Source organism: Ursus americanus, chromosome 3, assembly GCF_024610735.1.
Source record: "Ursus americanus isolate L20-20 chromosome 3, mUrsAme1.1.p, whole genome shotgun sequence".
In the NCBI taxonomy this organism is placed as follows: Eukaryota; Metazoa; Chordata; class Mammalia; order Carnivora; family Ursidae; genus Ursus; species Ursus americanus.
In genome coordinates, this window is record NC_142129.1 from 56581162 (window position 1) to 56601849 (window position 20688).

At 37.1% G+C, this 20688-nt stretch overlaps 1 protein-coding gene across 5 annotated transcripts in view; it reads right to left on the reverse strand.

Annotated features, from left to right (window-relative positions):
- BZW2 (basic leucine zipper and W2 domains 2) overlaps positions 1-20688 on the reverse strand; it is a 62604-nt gene that overhangs the window by 26772 nt on the left and 15144 nt on the right. For 4 of the 5 annotated variants that reach the window (XM_045793103.2, XM_045793101.2, XM_045793102.2 and 1 more), the window contains 2 exons: positions 12298-12362; positions 3695-3871 (listed from right to left, as the gene is read on the reverse strand). In XM_045793103.2, the coding sequence (XP_045649059.1) occupies positions 3695-3871; positions 12298-12355 (235 nt within the window). In that variant the 5' untranslated portion in view covers positions 12356-12362. Of the gene's footprint in view, positions 1-3694; positions 3872-12297; positions 12363-14947; positions 15039-20688 lie in introns of those variants that run through there. The other variant, XM_045793099.2, reaches the window with a different exon arrangement.

The window sequence follows — 20688 nt, forward strand, 5'->3', positions numbered from 1 at the left end:
CCAGTTCACCAACACTGAGGTTGGCCAGACTTGGCTCTTGTAGCAGACCTTGGTAGTTACTACTTGACTAGGTTTTGAAACTATTCCCTCCTCCACTAACACAGTTATCCACGCAGGGTTGAACAGTCTACATCTGACTCCTTGCTATTTGTATTTGATGACCTGGCAGCTGCATTGACTAGGAAAGAGTGTGTTTTATTCTCTCTCATCTTTTTTCCCCTTGGCCTACATAATATCATGGAAAAAATGGACTAGAACAGAAGAGTGTCTGTTTTTCTATGACACAAATTTGCACATTCAAAGGGCCCTCCTGTAAGTTTCAATGATGGCCATTACAAACACTGGTTGATTAGAAGAACAGAATCAACACTAGGTATTTTTGTTTCTGATTCTATTTCATTGTAATTAGGGTAGGGGGTTTGAACAAACCAAGTTAGACTAATACCTTTCATACGTGCAACAAATATTTGAAGAATATATACTGTACCAGCCACTTCTTTTATGCATTTATGTAACTGCCTTGATTTAAATTGTGATGTCAGATCTTTGGATGAAAGTGCTATACCTAGTCAACCCTGTTCAGACTCCAGCATACCGTTTTATAAGCAAATTACTTTTTAGAAAAGTCAGCTCCTTCAGGAACCTATTTTCATGCAATTAATTTATGCATAAGATTTAATTAGCCCTCTGTAATGAATACAACCACCTGGAACAAAATTTTATTAAGATGATAATCTTCTAAAAACTCTGGGCTAATGACTCCTATCTGACAGAAGTTACATAACTGAAAAGTCTGATTTTGAAACTATAGTGTTTTCTCTTAGGAGGTAAGTTTTAAAAACTTAATTCTTTTACAAAACATTTGTTACACATTAATAAAATTGCTACAGCTTGCATTAATTTTTTTTTTCCTTATACCGGAATCAAGTATTAATTGCTCTTCCTAAAATTTTGGTGAGCCTGCTGTTTTCCTCAAAATATAAGTAAAAGAAAAAATATTTCTTGTATCTACTCTCCAAAGAATACAACTGAAAAACCAAGATGACTATCGTTTTAAGAACAATGGAAGAAGGTAAAAAAAATTTTTTGTGGGTATGAAGACAATTCCCATACTCACTAAGTAAACAAAGCGTTTATGTAAAAAGAATGTGCCTGGCTGGCTTTCTTCATTACATCATAGGTCTGGCCTTGGTAGATTATCTGGGGGTTGTACCCGCTGTGCTCCTAAGTCTTACCATACACTTTGCCCAACCTTTTCGGATATATGGATGTAGAGTGAAGGAGCAAAACCTGGGCTGCAGATACAAATTTGCTGATCATCATTATACAGATGGTTAATGAAGATGTGAGATTATCAATGCAAAGTGTACAGATAATTTAGTACACACATGGGGGCAGTAAGTATAGAAACCCAAGAGCCATAGGAAAGGCATCCAGAGAAATACAAGTCAAAATGGTCTCGTGTAAGAGAAGAAAGTAAAACACTTCAAGAATGACAGAAGGGTCAGCAGTGCTGCCAGTTCACTAAGAACCGAAAAAGGTCTATAGGATTGACTATTAAAGTCATGTGTGACTTTGGCAAGTACTGAAACTCGCTGAAGACTATTCTTGTGTAGAATTTACCAGTACATCAGTAGAGTATATCATAATTAATGAAATACAAAAAGCCAATCATCCCATCAGAAAATGTTTGACTTCACTAACGATTTAAAGTTTTGAATGAGGGGCACCTGGGTGGCTCAGTCGTTAAGCGTCTGCCTTCAGCCCAGGGCGTGATCCCAGCGTTCTGGGATCGAGCCCCACATCAGGCTCCTCCGCTGGGAGCCTGCTTCTTCTCTCCCACTCCCCTTGCTTGTGTTCCCTCTCTTGCTGGCTGTCTCTCTGTCAAATAAATAAATAAAATCTTAAAAAAAAAAATAAAGTTTTTGAATGAAAACATCACTTATGTAATTGGCAAAATTTTAAAAAACTGACAAGGCTTGAGAGTACCTAATATTATTGCTAAAGGTGTAGGTAAACATGTAGGAACACATGATTTTTGATAAAATGTTAATTAGAATATTCCTTTTGAGGGCTGGTCGTCTCCCTCTGATAGGTAGACAAAGATTGATATAGATATCTCTATTTTTCATTAATCCATTGCTAACTATATAAAGATATAATCAGATTAAAGTACAAAGCTATGTGTATACAGATACTGATAATATTTATAATAAAGAAAACTAGGAACAAGTTAAATATCCTTCAAAATCAGTATGATTTTGGTTCTTTTTGGAATCACAAAAGGTAACACCCACAGGCAGGAAAGACAACAATTGTTGAACAAATACAAAATAGCCATTCAGAGTATCAGACTTGTGTAATATCATCCCATTCTCACAAATTAGCAGATATAGGTAAAGAGATGTCTAGAAGGGAATTAATCAAATATTAACAAGTTATCTTTGGGTAATGGGATGTGAACACACTACATACAGCTCTTATACTTGGACTTGAATTATCAGCAGTGATAATGTGAGATCTTTACAAATAATAACAGCAACAAAACTAATATGGTACGTAGTGAAAACCAGCAGTCCAGATCAAAAGGGGGTCTGGTAGTAAGTGGAGCCAGTTACCCAAACGGAAGAGTATTCTCAGAGGGAGAAATTTAGGTGTGGCTCTACCTCAAAATGGATGAAAGTATGTACCTTGTCCTAACGTAGGGTGGCTCAAACAGTGTTTCTCAATTAAAGGCGCTGATATGGCACTGGACAGGGCGGTTTTTCATTAGACAGAATATCCCTTGCATAGCAAAGTAGGTGGCATACCTTTCTCCACTACCAAGTCTTTATAGCAACCCAAACATTTCTACACACTTGCAAATGTCCCCTAGGCAGTTGAAAATCACTGGCCTGGGGGATTTGACCACTTCTCCTGATTTACAGTTACCGCAGGAACTAATTATAAAAACTAAGTTCTAAGAATAACTATGAGGGGAACAATGGGTCATTACGACATCTAATCAACATTTAGATCAACATACCATGTCACTGAAACAGAATTCTAAAGCTTTCTTCCTTGATGCCTCTGCTCTATAATTTTTATTTTGCTTTTAACCTATTTTTAATAATTTTAAAACTTCTATCCTTACTTTTTAGCTATATACTCACAACTGCACATTTTTTAAAAACCAGATTTGAACTGTATTTCTGACATTTTATTATTTACGGATTAAACAGCATTTAATGAAAAACAGAGAATTACTTTTAAATTTGTTGACACAGTTACATTTCACTGCATGAAAAAAGGGTGGGCTTCAAAAGAAAAGGTGCTATGGCATTTGGGGGTTATATACTGAAGGAACTAGCGGACATACACAAAGTTATTCCCTATTACAGGCATTCTTACTCCTATGTCTGCTCCAGAAACATTTAAGAATTAGGAACACATGAGAAGCTGGCCTTTAGCTATCAAGCAAAGTGGCCGTGTTGTGACATCAACAAAAATCAATTATTTCAATGCCTTTCCTAACCAATAACTGTTTCTGTAGCCACACTACTACCATCCCAAATTGTAAACTAGGGGAAGATTGTAGAGATTCCCATTTGTATTTTTTATCAACTCTCATAAATTTATAAAGATCTTATCTCCTAAGAAAATATTTCAATGGAATTTAAAGTACTACAAGAAGAATCTATAACGCAGGGCTTACCAAGCATACTGCCAGCCACCAGGATATCGAAGAGTGTGTCTGCATAGCGACGATAATCTAATCTTGAGCCTGTGGAATCCAGAAACTTGGCTACAGCTTCAAGGTCGTCACCAGCTTCATTAAGCCCCTGGACAAGTGTATCCCTGAAGACTGTGGGTTCGAATTTCTCTTTTTCATCTAAAATAAATAAGTTACAAAATTATTCCTTTTATTTACATAACCTTTTCCCAATGCAACTATACATTTCCTTTGTTCATCATTCTTTACCTGACATTGTGATTATTTAAAAGTTGGAAAACAACTAAGTTTTTCTACTAGATTTACATGTTCTAAAACCCCTTGTTTAAACATTTATTCAATCAAACAATTTATTTTCTATTTAAAGGGGCCACAAAAATACGTTAACTCTATCTAATACATAATAAAATTGGTAACTGATCATTTCTGTCATCCACAGGATAGGCCAATGTAATCTATTGACCCTAACCATCTGAGAAAAAAATGAAGTATAACAATCAAAACTTAAAATTTTGTTTCATTTAGGATAAAGAAAATGACTCAGGGAGAACTGCCTAAGAATAAAGGAGAGTATACAAATCAACAAAATAAAGATTAGGAGGGAGGAAATAAAGAGGGACATCTCTTTTTATTATTTGTTATTACTATTCTTATTATTGACAAATATTAGTTTCAATGATCAATATATCAATTATGTAATTGACATATTAGTTTCAGATGTGCAGCATAATGATTCAATGTTTGTATATTTTACAAAATGATTACTGCAGTAAGTCTAGTTAACATCTACCACCATACATAGAATTCTTTTTTCTTGTGATGAGAACTTTTAAGATCTAGCCTCCCAGCAACTTTCTATTATACCACACAGTATTATTAACTACAGCCACCATGCTGTACATCACATCTCTGGAACTTCTTTATTTCATTACTAGAAGTTTGTTTCTTTTGACTACCTTCACCCATTCTGCCTGCCTCTCACTCCCTGCCTCTGGCAACCACCAGTTGAGTTTTGGGGTATTGTTTTGTTTTGTTTTGAAAGATTACACACATAAGTAAGATCATATGGTATTTGTCTTTCTCTGTCTGACTTATTTATCATAATGCCCTCAAGGTCTATCCATGTTGTCCCAAAGATTAGATTTCTTTCTCTTTATTGCTTGATAATATTCTATTGTATATATGTATATATCACATTTTCTTTATCCGTTCATCCATGGACGGATACTTAGGTTGTTCCACACCTTGGTTATTGTAAATAATGTTGCAATGAATGTGGGGATGCCTGTATCTTTTCGAATTACTGTTCTCATTCATTTTCTTCAGATAAACACCCAGTAGTGGAATTACTAGATCATATGGTAGTTTTATTTTAAATTTTTTAAAAAAGATCTATTTATTTATGAGACAGAGAGAGAGAATATGTGTGTGGGGGGAGAGGGGAAGGAGAGGAAGAGAAAATCCTCTAGCAGACTCCCCACTGAACGTGAAGTTCAATGCGGGGCTGGATCCCAGGACCCTGAGACCATGACCTGAGCTGAAATCAAGAGTTGGCCACTTAACCGACTCAGCCACCAGATGCCCCTTTAAATTTTTTGAGGAACTTTCATCCTGTTTTCCATAGTGCCTATTCTACTCTACATTCCCATCAACATTTCATGAAGATTTCCTTTTCTCCACATGTATATCAACACTTAGTTCTTTTTACAAGATAAGTTATTCCAGGGCACTTAAATATTTAATATATACCATGAACTATAGATGTATATTTATAGCTTCAGAGCAGATGTTCTCAATCTTTTTGGTCTCATGACCCCCTGCCACCCTTAAAAAGTACTGAGGATTCCAAAGAGCCTTTTTCTGTAAGGAGGTTGTATCTATGGATATTTACTTTATAGAAATTAAAACAGAAAATTTAAAAATATTTATCAAATTAAAAAAAATTAGTGTGAAGACAGGCTTTGTTTAATCTCTTTAATGCCTGGCTTAATAGCAGACAGATGGATTCCCATATCCACTGTGCGCAATCTGTTATGGTATCACACGTCATGTAGCCTCTGGGAAACCACCATAAACCATGAGTGAACGTGTGAAAGAGGCAAATAAAATCTGAGTATTATAATGAAAATAGTTTTGAATGTGTAGAACCCCTGAAAGGACTTCAGAGGATTTAGGGATATGGATATATGGAGTTTCCTACCCTCAGTAGACTCCAGAGAGACTTTTTGTGGAAGGTCAGTTTGGAGTCAGATCTTTTTTTTTTTTTTTTTAGTATTCTCTACGCCCAATGTGGGGCTGGAATTCATGACCCTGAGATCAAGAGTCCCAGGCTCCACCAACGGAACCAGCTGGGAGCCCCTGGAGCCAGATCCTTAACAAAGCAAGGGATCACATACTGTTGAAAAGAAGTGAAGATGACAAACCCGAGGTCAGAAGAGGCAGGGAAAAAAGACTAAATTAAAGGTAAAGGTAGGATTCAATTCACAGGACTTCACTTTCATCTCCCCTTCCAGAGAATGAATTTGGATGTGGAAAGGGAGGGGCCAAGGGTGAATCAGAAACTTCACAAAAAGCCCATCATAAATACCTTTAGAGAGATAAGTGGACACTGCAACTCTAAGAAAGGAGGAGGAGAAGGAAGAGGAAGAAGAAAAGAAGAATAAAATGTTAAAAAAAAAAGAAGAAACATTTCATGTATAAAAGAGTTCTTGGAAATGGAAAGTAGGATAGAAAAAGTCAAAAACTCAATGGAAGAACTGAAAAAGAAAGCTGAGAATATCTCTTCGAAACTAGAAAAAAAGTCAAGAAAAAATGACCTAGAAAATAGGAGCAAAAAAATACGAAAAAGGGCACACCAGTCAAATGTCCACATAATTTAAATGAGAATTTTTATTTATTTATTTTTTTTTTAAAGTCATCTCTACACCCAGTGCAGGGCTCGAACTCACAAAGCCGAGATTGAGAGTTGCATGCTCCACAGACGGAGCCAGCTGGGCGCCCTGAGAATTTTTTTTTTAAAGGAAAGAAATGATTTAAAAATTTCAAGAGTTTTACAGAGTTGAAAGGCATGGGTTTCTCCGTAAAGAGCTGTCTGCACACAAGGATTCAAAGTGGACCCATGATAAGACACCGCCGTTATCGTGTAATCTCAATGCTGGGAACAAAGCAGCTGTTGGCAGTTTCAGGGACAAAAACCCAAATCACGTATAAACTATCAAAAAACAGAATGACGTTAAAGATTTTTATTTACTTATTTTTTTGACAGAGAGAGAGAGAGCACAAGCAGGGGAAGTAGCAGAGGGAGGGGGAGAAACGGACTCCCCACTGAGCAAGGATCCTGATTGGGGCTCCATCCCAGGACCCCGGGATCATGACCTGAGCCAAAGGCAGCCGGCTTAACCGGCTGAGCCACCCAGGCATCCCCAGAATGACATTAAATTGCTCAACAGAAATACCAGAAACCAGAAGAAATTTCTTCAAAATTATGAGGAAAAATGGTTTCCAAACTCTAAGAACGGGGTTCAAACTGTTAACCAAGCGTAAATGCTTAACGAACGTATTTTGAGACATCCGAGGCCTCAAAAATGTTTCTCATACACTCTTTTCTAAAAAGCTACTGAAGCAGACACTCCACCAATATGAGAGAATAACTCATGATCTCATGATCTTATTAAGTCATGAGATCCCAGGAAAAAGAGAAAAAATAGGAAACAGGCAACAGGCCTCTCCCAGACAGCGGTGAAAAGATACTGCAAACATCTCACGTCGTCAGCTGTACTACTGGCCTTGAGGGCGAGCAGCCAGGGAGGGTTTGTCACTCTGACAGCCTAATATGATATATGATAAGAATTTCTCAAGTTTTTGTATTTAAAGATTTATATGACGAAGGGAAAGGTTGGTATTGAGTAGTGTTAAGGCACTGACAATAACAGCAACAAAAAAGGGTAAATTATGAGATTTAAATTATGAAACATTAACTTCAAAGACCAAATGATGTTCAGAAAAAGAAGAGTAATCCAGTAACAGTGGACCTGTGAAGAGCATACACAAGTCACAGTAAGAGAAACCCTCCACACTGGTCCAGCTAAACTGGGCTACAGTAAAAAGAGTTGAGAAGAGGTCTGCAGGCAGGTAGGGCAGTGAAGACAGCTAAATCCTCATCTTCCAGAGTATCAAGTGCAGATATAATACCTCCCCCAGAAAACTCAGGATATAACCATGTAAGAATGTTACTTGGTTACGTGAACGTAAAATTAAAAGAAGCGTATAAAGAGCGGAAGGCACTCCTCTGGGGAGCCTACTTGCTGTTGCTATAACATGTCCCGCAGGATGGTTGGACTACTTAAACTGTGTGACTCGCATACATTAAAAAACTACTTGAAAACCAGATAGCACCTGTCTGGTTTGTACAGACTGACTCCTTATACTGGTCTAGTAGGAGGGGTGAGTAGTAAGGGGTTAACACCACAGCATGAGAACCAAAGAATGGCATTCCCAGTACCAGTCAGAGTCACACAGCGTAAGATGCCATAAAGACAGACGTAACTTGAACACTATTTTTCACGAACAAGAGATAAAAGTCCTTTTGATGCCATTAGCAAAACATTATGCAGCCAAGAACATGCAAATGTTGACTGCGGGGGAGGGGGGAATATAATTGAGGTCTTGTTTTATGGAGGGGGAGGAAGAGAATGGGAACTCCAGAGGAACAGATGACTAGAAGCTGGGGTGGGGGGGAGACTGTGATTGCTGGGAGGAACTCACTGGCAAGCAAAGGACACTTCATCCCCCTCTCAGGGTCCAGCCAAAAGGTAATTCTCCTAACCCCTTGGCAGAAGAAGTTTACTTTCCTGTTATATGAGAACATGAGAAGCGAAAACACCACAAGTTGTTTATTGTCTCGTAACCAGCTTTCAAACCCAACTGAGGCCATTCCCGCAACGGCACTACAACGTACTTGAATGTGGACTCGGGTGGTAGAACAGACTTTGCTGATCTGAAAATTATAAATTCGAGGCATTGCAAAATGAAAGTTAGTAAATAGGGAAAAATGTAGACCATGCTAAGAATTCATGCAGAGGACTTTGTTTTGAATCCGAAAGACAACTAAAAACTTGTGTTTGTATAAAGCCCTTCACTTCAGTTCTGTTTTCCCAAGAGATTTGCCAAGGAAGAGGCAAGTAAGAGGAGGAAGACAGCATCCTGGCCAGAGACACTTGAACAGTGAGCGATAATGCATTAGGTCAAGATGATCGCCTGTAGCTCGGGAAGCTTAAGAAGTGGTGATGGCATGCTAGGATTAATCATTCTTTTGCAGGCTGAAAAGCAGCTCCCATCTGCTAAGATAAAACATCCATCCAGAGGAATAGAAAATTCCTCAACAAGAAAATGACAAGAACACTGATGAAAATCTGGGGAAACACGACAATATTTTACCCCAAAATTCTTTTTTATCTGAAACAACATTATATGTACTTTGCATTTCACTTGAGGACAGTCTAGCAAAAATACTAACAAAATCCTAATGAAAATACGCCATTACTTGCTTGAGTTTCCATTTGGCAGGTCTAACCTCCCTTGAGGCGGGAAGTATATAATTAGGGTCTCAAATTTATACTGTGTTGGTGAATCACAAGTGTGACACTACGGAGTTAGTCATGCTGGCCCTTACACTGACAGAGAAACAGGCTTATTTCTGATGCTCAAATATGCCTGTAAGTTATCTAAACTCACTGCTTTCTCTGGGAACCACGGTAACCGGTTAATATAATATTTTTCTTACTGTTAATTAAGGGATAAATAACACAACCTGCTTCCTTTTTTGAATGTCACTTAAGTATAGTAAATGAATAAGAACAATCATGGGTTTTCTAACTATACACATATATTTACGTATATATATTTGCAGACATACATATTTCAAAATTCGACAGTTTACTAGATTAGTTGCTAACACTTATTATAAATCTAAGAGTGATTTAAAGACACCAGGGCAGATGAAAAGTCTCAGGGAAAACCCAGGGTATGTGGGCACTCTGGATGCCTGTAGTTGGTCATTTTTCTCTCCTATTTTTTCTAATTTTAATCCAATTTCTCTATAAAATTTATAGGGAGGCAAGTTCAGTTATTAAATATTTCATTTAGCTAAGCATAACAATGGCTCAGGGGAGAAATTTCCATTGTTTCAAATTCCCACAAGCCACACTAGAAAACATAATTTCTTTGAAGAAAATATTATAAACAAGATGTGTATATTTCATAAAGGAAAAGAGTCTGAATAGATTCTAAATGATGTGTCCTATCATAATGTTTAGTTTTGATGTTAAGCAATAGAAAATACATTTTTTTTAACTAACTTGGCATGGAAGAGCATTATTAGCTTTGCTAGCAAACAGTTTCAAACCGAAGACAGATCCTCAGAAGACAGCCTATGAAAATGACCTTGAAATAGCCTCACTAGATTTTTTGCCTCAGCTCTACAAAACTGCCAACCATTTATCTGAAGTCAGCTCTATCATAATAGCAAAAGAAAAGCCAAAGCACGATAAATCATCAGGAGGCAATTCACTAGTATGAAGTGTAGAAAATGAGGTTGACTCCATTTTTTTCCCCCAGCCAGCAGTTTGGCACAAAACAGCTCAAGCGCTGCTGAAATCCCCAGCAGACCTGAGTTATATAAATCCCGATCAACTGACAGATAATATATATTCCTGGTAGCTCTCTCTGAGTGTTCCAGCAGCAGGAAGATGCAGGCACAATCTTGCCCACTGACTGAATCAGAGACAAACCAGCTCAGAATTAGAGAAAACCTTTCCAGTTCAGAACTGAAGACTGACTCTAAGGGCCAGTTTACTTGTTGAGTCAAGTCGGCTGTTGTGCAATCCTTGGGCCCTCTCCTGGCTTTTAAGCTCAGTTACCGTGAATCAGCGTCACACGAATAAAGCTGTTCGAGCTGGAGATCCAGGTCTGAGATTAACACGTTCCCCCAGTGGGCAGGGGAAGGCGAACCTTTCTGCACCTCACAGTTGGGCATATATTAGATATTATCACATTACCAGGCTCAACAATACCGTAACTATAATTAGCTTTCTGAACTATATTGTTCCTTACAGATGAAGTCCTTTTAAAATCATCCACATCATTTTTTTCCCCATGACTGCTTTTAAACCATGAGATAACGAAGGCGCATGGACTGTAATGCCTTGTATTGATATCAACATCTGGATTTCAATGGGGGAAATATAGTGGGGACACAAGTTGTAAGACCAAGATGAGGACCAAGCAGACGGAGATGGCTCAGGCCATGTGCCTTAGTTTGCAGGGATGAGCCAGGGATGAAAATTAAATTAGGTGGGGAAAAAGGAGGGAAAGCACAAGACAAAAATACTGTACAAAATAAGCTTTTGCTTACTTTCAGTTTTTTTTTCATTTTTTAGTAGGAATGTGAATTCCCAGCAGGCAACATTTACAGTTAAATTCAGCCTCCGCTGCTATCTAGTGACCCTCATGAACTCTTCTACTTTCAACGGCTGATTGCATTCAGACTTCCTTTCCTTCTGCAAGGCTAGACTCGCTACTTAGGCAGACACAGTACTTATGCAAGAGAGCATGAGCTGCCAGGGCTACCTCAACTTTGGAAATGCCAAAGCTGTATACTATGGGCTATCAGTTCAACAATTTAGCACTTGGTGACCATTACCTGCCACCAAGCTTCACAATCAGCAGGGAGCCATACACGGAAATATCCAATCGTAATTCATCTTTCTACATGATATTTCCTTAAATATGTTTCAGTTTTTGTCCCGAGTGTTAGTCAACATATTTCATATCATGTTTCCTTTTAAAAAATTTTCCTTTTCAAGTAATGGCTCAACTGTTTTTTTTTTTTTTTTGAAGTCCGAAAGGCCTTCTATATAATTATGCAAAACTGATTGAAAATTTACAACTATTCTTTACGCAGAAAGGATGGTAACATGAACATAGCATAAAAAGAAGTCACTCGCAAAAACAGAAATGTTACCAGTCATCAAACAGGGTCTATCACTACCTTTCCACAGTAAAAGACACTTGAAAATATCCCAAGCTTTAAAGATATTTAGGCAGTAAATTTAATTTAATTTGACTTCTTAAATTTTCAAGTGTAAAAACTCATCAATATCTCCTTCCCTAATTTACTTTTCTCCTAAGTTTTACCATCTTTGCTCTCAACATTTCCTTAAAAACAACAAAGAAAGCAAAACTCAAATACAAATGCCGATGTCAGAAACAGTAGAGTTTATCTATTGTCTTCATAGCCTCACAGGAGAGTGAGGAAACCTGACCAGATAGAATCATCCTCCTTTAGTAGATAAAGACACAAAGTTCAGACAAGTTAAATGACTTGTTCAAAGTCAAACACGTAAATAACTTGCCGTTCAAAGGCTTGAATGCAGAACTTCAGATTCTGCATCCAGAGCTCAAAAGAATCGAATGAGGGAGGTTCAGTGGAAACAAGACTAACTCTAATCCTTCTGCAATCTAACTTGGTTAAACTTTACCCACTCTCCAAACCCCCAAACACATGCAAACACACAGCACCACCTTACCCCTTTTCCGAGTTTTGAACCGCTGGCCTGTTAGCACTGGCTTCTGATGCTTATTCATAAAATTTCTGAAAACAAAGAAAATAAATATATTTCAAATAAGCAGTTCAAATAAAAGTGTATGGCTAGTAAGTATGCGTTCCACCTCACCTATACTGAATATACTTTTAAAAGCAAGGCATAACTGTAACTGTTGAACTAGAAAAACTTTTAAAATTTAATATCTAGTGTTGACAAGAGACATAGGGAAAACGACCACAGACATAAACTTTGGCGTAGGGAATAAACTCCATGCAGTTCTTTGGGAAGCATTTGGTGAATATAAATATTTACACGTGCATAACCCGTAGTCCACATATTCTTTTACTAGAAATTCGCTTTGCCATTTTACCCACATGAATATGCATATTTATGCTTGCGTGCACTGATGTGCATACGTGTGTATAAAAGGATTTAGTCGCAGCATTGTTGAATAAAAACTTGCAAAGTTAAGTGCCCATAAGCAGTAGTCTCGTTAAATATGTTGTAAGAAGCCATCACATGGAGAGTTATGAAGCTTTACAGAAGAATGAGATCTAAACGCAGTGCTACATTTCTTGCCCTGGCTCCCTCTCTGATCATGTTTCAGCCATCTGCGTCCCTCCCCATCATTCACTGTGCTCCAGCCACACTGCTCTCTTCTTCCAATGTGCCGGAAAAGGCTGCCTCTCCTCTGGGAAGGATCTTTCCCCAGCCATTCACGTAGCTCACTCTCTGCCCTTACTCGAGTGCCTCCTTTTCAGAGAAGCGTTCCCTGGTCACCCCCCACAAATGGTGACCCTTGTCACTCTCTCTCTCCTTCCCTAGCTTTATTTCTCTTCGCAGTCCTTAGAAGCACCTGCCATTTCACTATGACTTGTTTGCCTATGGTCCATTTCTCCCATTAGAATGTAACCCCCACATTGAGTAGGGACTTTGCAGGTTTTACTCAAAGCAGTATCTTTAGCATCTAAAACAATACTAAGGAAAGAGCTAGCATTTAGTAAATAATTGTCAAATAAGCTGTTGCACAGATATGGAAAGATGTTCAAGGCGTACTGTTAATGGAAAAAAGCAAGATGAATTAAAGAGTGAAGTGTAATTTTTTGGTTAAAAAGGGAATATATATAATATTTGCTTTTCTCTGCAAAGAAAATTTAAGAAAGATTAAATTATCTTCAAAAAAAGTAAAAATCCGCCCTGTAAGACCTCTTAAAAATTAAGAATAACCTTGTGGCATTAATATTATAATATGAAAATATATCCAGATTGCCAAAATTATGAAGACCACACAATTAAGAAAATGTCAAGCAAATTATTTAGTTACCTTTCAAAATTCTTTTTAAGTTGTGATTTGAGAATGTCTAGATTTTTCTAGACATTAATTAAGCCACCATCAAACAATCAAGAAAATGTGTATTCAAGTAAACTATTTAATTATGTCTCAAAGTTTAAAAAGATCCTTAAAAAGTGTAAAAATGATCCTATTTATATACCAAAACTTTCCAAACCAGGAAAGAAGAAAATCTATTTTCATATGGACAGTAATCTGTTTATCACTTAAAAACTTCTGTCATGATTTAAAAAGCGGAATGGATTAAAAAGAAAAGTAACAAACACAAAAAGGATTTTCTGTTATGGTTTAAGTAGAGAGAATTTTTATGAATCCTATAAAGTGAACTTAATGTATCATATTTTGAGCTATAAAGGTGACTAAGCCAGATTCCATGCCCTCAAAGAGCACAGGGCCTAGAGGAGATAAAATCCACAAACATTTACAATACAATAGCAGTACAGATCCAGAACAAAGGGCGGGGAAAGTGATTGCTCTGTGTGTGGGGGGGGGGGGGGCAGCAGCTACACACTGAAATAGTTGCAAATGCAATAAACTTAATGAAATCTCATTTTATTTGATGGAAGTTGGAAATAGAGCTTCTAATGCATTATTTACATCCACTATGAAACTCATTCGGAAATTTCCTTGTTGGCATTTTCAACCGATTCACTCTGGATTAGCAAACATTTCATTGGGGGTACTCATAATGAATGTGTTTGTGTGTTTCTTGTTTCTACACCTCCCCAAACACTACAAATATTATATAAAATAGTTTCCTGTGCCAGCAAAGAAAAAAAATACCTGTTAAAGGGTTTAGGTCACGTACTGAGGTATAAAACTGAAAACAAACTCCAAGTAGCCTGAAGCTTTTCTAACGCAGGTGAACATGCTGCAAAGTTACTCTTTGCTAAAGAGGTCTCTATCTGGGGATCAATAAAAACCGTTTAAAAGTGTGAGCCTTCTCGTAAAGTTCTATTTTACAGCCCAGAATAAAAACACAGAATTCTCTAACTCTACCGTAGCATTTTGTTGTTTTTCTGCTAATGAGGAATTACCACGAAACACACCCTACCTATGAGCGAATTACTCTATTTTAAAAATCTTTAGCTCCATTTATACTTTCTTCAGTTCTAAACGCAAAAGTTTGTTTCTTCACGGTCTTGTTTTGTGACCTTATTTTTCACACCCTCCGTATACCGCAGGTAGAAAACAACATAACGACATGTAAAACAAAAAAGCATACAAAGATTTTGACGTACACCACGGCAAAAATTAAAACAGACACAATCAGAAACTCACCTACTGGTACTGAAAGACTAACTGAAGATATTCTGTTCACCAAAAGTCTCTATCACTTAGCTGTTACTATTTAGAGCAGCAGCTTGGCTTGTCTCTAAATTTAGCAATCCGTGCTACATTATAATCTGCTCCAGTGAGGTCAGGCTTTATAAGGCACTCACTGAAGCCCTGACGGGAGAGAAGCAAGGGCACTTTGAATAAGAAACTGCTAGTTTAAACCTGGGAAAGTAACAAAAAATAACAGTTCTATTAGGCCAATGGCCAAAGCTTATTTTGATTAGGTTGCATCATAATTCACAACTTGAAAATAACTAAAAATACATACACATAGGTATGTATAGATGCGTATTTTATTTTTAAAGGTTTTATTTATTTATTTGACAGCGAGAGACAGCCAGCGAGAGAGGGAGCACAAGCAGCGGGAGTGGGAGAGGAAGAAGCAGGTTCCCAGTGGAGGAACCTGATGCGGGGCTTGATCCCAGAACGCCGGGATCAGGCCCTTAGCCGAAGGCAGACGCTTAACGACTCAGCCACCCAGGCGCCCCTGGATGCGAATTTTAAATCAGAGTTTAACAGACTCCTCAGAGACAAAACTTATCTGGGGTACAACCTATACATGCATTCAAAACACTACAAGCCAAACACACAGACAAAATAAAACTAAGCTCATGTCCCCCCAAAATGGAAAAGCTCCATGGTTTTTAAAATAGTATTACAAGAAAACTGTATGTACAATGATAAAACAAAACTGGATTTAAATATTTCACATGTCATCTAAGAGACTAAATTTCTTGGCTATTCCACAAGAGAAAATAAAATATTAAAAAGATTCAATCAAAAATTCAAAACTAAGTACCCTATTAATGAAATAAACATTTTAAAAATAACCTCCTAAACTGAGAGGCCCAATTGAAAGATGTTTCCATTTAACATACAGAAATAAGATTTAACACTCCCCCTCCCCCCGCCCCGTCACTATTCTTACTGTCCCGGGTCCTTTGTAGATTCTATCCCTTACTCCCAACGGACTCTGGGCCCAAGTGTGACAATGGGTCAGCAGCTCAGATGGGTTGGCCTCTTGGCAACTGTGCTCTAATTCTGCCAGTTGCCCCGCACACCTTGAGTAGATTGACACATTGTGTGTTGTCTTGCCTTGTATTTTTCTTCTTTAATTCCCTTCATTTTGGAAAGAATCTAATCTACCAGAGGAGGACTGATTTTCTTGTTATTTCTATAAGGGGATGACTGTTCTGGTCTGGATAATCTCTGAACTATGATAATCTGCCTTATATCATATATTATACTGCTAATATATACATATAACTAGGCATTTCAAACAACCACAACTTGACGAATATGCATATGCTAGAGTGGGGTCACAATCTTCTCCTATAAAGGGATAAAACAAACTAGTTTAGGTGCTGTGAGCCACATGGTGTCTGTTACACTACTCAGTTCTGCTGTTAGGGCCTGAGAACAGCCATAGACAATATGTAAACAAGTTATTCCAATAAAACTTTATTTACAGAACAAGTGGTGGATCAGACTGGGCTCTCAGGTTGTGGTCTGCCACCCCCCATTCTAAAGCAGTGTATCCAACAGAACTGTCTGTGATGATGGAAACGTTCAGTTACCTGTACTGTCTAATATGGAAGCTACTAGACACATGTAGCCATTGAGCCCTTGAAATGTGGCTAGTGCAATTAAGGAATTTAAATTTATTTAATTTTAATTAAAATGAAAATAGCCAATATGGCCAGTGGTTATGTTGGACAACCCCATTCTAAGGAATTCATTATGGCCCAACACACTTCATTTTGATAAAAGAGGTGAAAATACATCCAAAGAATAGAAAGTTTTTAATTAAATATTTTTAAAAATTTAATTTTAATTAAATTTTAATTAAATTTTAAAGGAGGATTTTGCCCAAATTTCAAACCCAGGTGGCTATTGTGAGAAAGAAAAAAAAACCCCAAACTTCAAGGCAAAACTCTCTGTGTGTAGTAAATAATTCATTATGGCCCTTGGGGCGCCTGGGTGGCACAGCGGTTATGCGTCTGCCTTCGGCTCAGGGCATGATCCCTGCGTTGTGGGATCAAGCCCCACATCAGGCTCCTCCGCTGTGAGCCTGCTTCTTCCTTTCCCACTCCCCCTGCTTGTGTTCCCTCTCTCGCTGGCTGTCTCTCTCTCTTGTCGAATAAATGAATAAAATCTTAAAAAAAAATTCATTATGGCCCAACACACTTCATTTTGATAAAAGAGGTGAAAATACATCCAAAGAATAGAAAGTTTTTAATTAAATTTTTTAAAAAATTAAATTTTAATTAAATTTTAATTAAATTTTAAAGGAGGATTTTGCCCAAATTTCAAAACCAGGTGGCTATTGTGAGAAAGAAAAAAACCCCCAAACTTCAAGGCAAAACTCTCTGTGTGAAGTAAATAATCCTGGAGACAGTAAGGAGAAAAAAAGACTTTCAATGTTAAGATAATAAAAGTTATAGGGCAACAATATCATCTCCGAAATATAAAGTGTTTCACAAAGATACAGTAACACTAGCACACAAAACTAGTAATACAACTGAGCCACTTCACTGCAACATTCCCCGGAAGTACTTTGTGTTTAGTAGTAACTTTCAAGAACTACCTTTTAGTCTATGTTCCAAATGAGTGGAATAATGTAACATAAAAAGAACAAACTAAAAACTGCCCATAGTTATAAACTAGTCTCCTTTCCATTAAAGCTAAAACTCCAAGAACATACATCATAAAATCCTTTACAGAAAGTTGTCATGTCCAGGAGTCATTTGGGTTGATAACAATGATCTCAAAAGAAGCAAAAATAATTAAGTTGCACTTTGAATGTGTAAATTATTAACATTCTAAAGCAACAGACCAGAAAAATGCTTACAATAACACTACACTTTGTTGCCCAAAATGATATTCGCTTGTTTAATGTCCTTATCATGATTTTGTACCAAACAGCCTCTCTATAATCAAAATCACCCAGCCTCTACAAAATGGTTCACTGTATCTCCAAACAAATTCTATATAGGTTTTAGTTTTTATAATAATTGAAAAAGATGAAATTTAAAATAGCAGCCTACCTATAAAAGAAAAATGTTTGTAAATAAAATCAGATATTCCCTTCTTTAGTGCAAAAATATTGCTTTTAAATTCATATCCCCCTTACTCTTTCCTATCTGTAATGGTATAAAAGTGCAAATAATCTTTCTTAAAGAGCACAAAACTTAATAATACTTCACGCCTCAAGAATCTACAGCTATGTATTTCCAGAGGGACATGAATGGTGGAAACTTAAATTGTGCTAAGCAACCACCTGACAAGGAAAGAATGACCAACGCCCAAAGGAATTATGTTGTGAAAAAAAGAGCACTAAGAGCTAACTGTTCATCTAAATCTTTTAAGATATAAAGGCATCACAATAAAATTTCCATTATCACATTTCCCAGTTTCACACCTTAAACTTACTAGTATACCTACCTTGTTTCTGAATGCTGATATTCTGCTTTCCTTTTAGCAAAAATAGAAATATTCTAAAAATTACATTTTAAGTATCACATACAACTTCTTCATAGAAATAAATGAAGATAATATGTAATGTCATTTATTTCCTCTTAGTGAAGTTAATTTAGAAAACCTTCAAGAATTGAAAATAAAATCCTAAAATGTTTTCATCCTATCAATTCACGCCCTCTGCTTACAGTCACTTCTAAAAGTACCTTGGACATGTACATTCCCTTCTCTGGACTTCCATTTTCCCCAGATGCAATCTCTCCCAGAACCTTCCCTTCCCTTAATAACTGACCAGGCATATACATTCACCTTTACAGATGAACTTTATAGATGGTCTAATCTTGCGGATGTGACTCTTAAGTCTCTCAACACTTGGAAAGACACAAGCACACATACACAACAGACACTGTAGCATACTTGGGCTTTTAGAAAACCAGTCCCTCAAATAGAATGTTTCAAAGTATTTTAATAGCAAAATGCCCCCAAGCCTCTGTTCTAGGTAAGTTAAGACACTTAGAACTTTTGTCTACCAGGCAACAGCATTGTGATGACTGCATACCTACAATATTTCAAACCATAAATTTTGAGAACTTAGAGGAAATGGTGGTATAAAACAAGGAAATGCTCAAAGATTAGGCAGCTGTGGTTTAAATATTAATTTGTATTTTGGGGGTGCTTATGGGTTAAGGACAGCGGTTTTATTCTGGGGTCATCGTATCCTCCACGGGACGTGTGGCAATGTCTGTAGACCCATATTTTGTCACGCTGGGGAAGTGCGGATGCTGATGTCTAGTAGGTAGATGGTATGGATGCCGCTAAGTAATGGACAAGGCACAGGAGTGCCCCCCACAACACAGGGTTCTCTGGTCCAAAATTTTAGTTGTGCTGAAGCTGGAAAATCCTACACCAAAAAGGAAAAAAATTGTGAGCAAAACCAGAGATGGTCTTTGCTCGCAAGAGTTAAAAACTGTGCACATACATCTACACACACCAGATCAACAACCAGGCAGATATTTCCTCAAGTGACTTATTTCTGTTTGCCAAACATTGATGTTAATTTTAGAGAAAACACATTTATCACTGAGTAGCTTGTCATAGCTAAAATCAAAAGTGCAATTAGTATACAAAATAAATGCTTCCCGCAGTCTTTAATACTAATTGCTGTCTTTCCACATTGATAATTTTACACCCTCTGATAATCAGAGGGGAAGACGGGGGGTAGGCAACAATATGGGACTGAAGAGGGAGGCCGAAAAAGAGAAGGATGAGCAAATAAATTTTCCCTACTTTTGGGTATCACCATAGTGAGAATAGAAGGAAAACAAAGAAAAGATAAAATATATGACTGAAAACTGCAATTGTTTAATTTTTCAGACTTGGAGAAAATAATGAGATGTTAAATAGAAACAGCAAAGAAAAAAACCCCAAAACCCCACACAAAACAAAAACCACCCAACAAATTCTATGTACATGATATGATCTAAGCTACATAAAGCACACTAGCACTCAACAGTGGTCAACATGAGCACTGAGTTCAAAGGGCATTTTATTCCTCTTACATTACTTGTCTATATTTTCTATAATATAAGGATATATAATTTTTAATTAGAAAAGTTATATGTGTTTAAATGGAAATGTTTTAACTTCTTTTGAAGTTTAAACCAATCCCCAAAGGGTCACAAGTAATAATATTATCTGTGCATAAAGAGAAATATGACAAAGCATCTAAGTTTCATTTCCTACTAAAAGAAACAAAGGTCTCTTGGATAAATGGCTGATTCCAAAGTTGGAGCATGGAAGGTTCCATATGATCCTGAGATGTCTTGTATCACAAAAGCGAATTGCTTTTAACAAAAAAAAAAGTAAAAATAGATCAAACTACAGAGAAACCATCCTGAGGACAAGCCACTAACATACCTGAGATAATCTGGCCATCAGAATAATTGAAAACAGCATGAATAATGACTCACTGAATAAAGTAAGAATCTACAAGTCCACACTCAATGTATTTTAGAGAAAGCAAATATATCAGTGCACTAGGGAAAGGAAAGTAATTGGGCAGAAATGAAAGTTTTCTTTTCAGTAGAATGCCAACTGATAAATAGGGAAGGAAACATGGAGTAGAAAATCATCATTTTGCAATCACTGCACCAAAAATTGATCCTTGCAAGAATCATCAATGTATACTAAAAGCGCCGAGACACGTG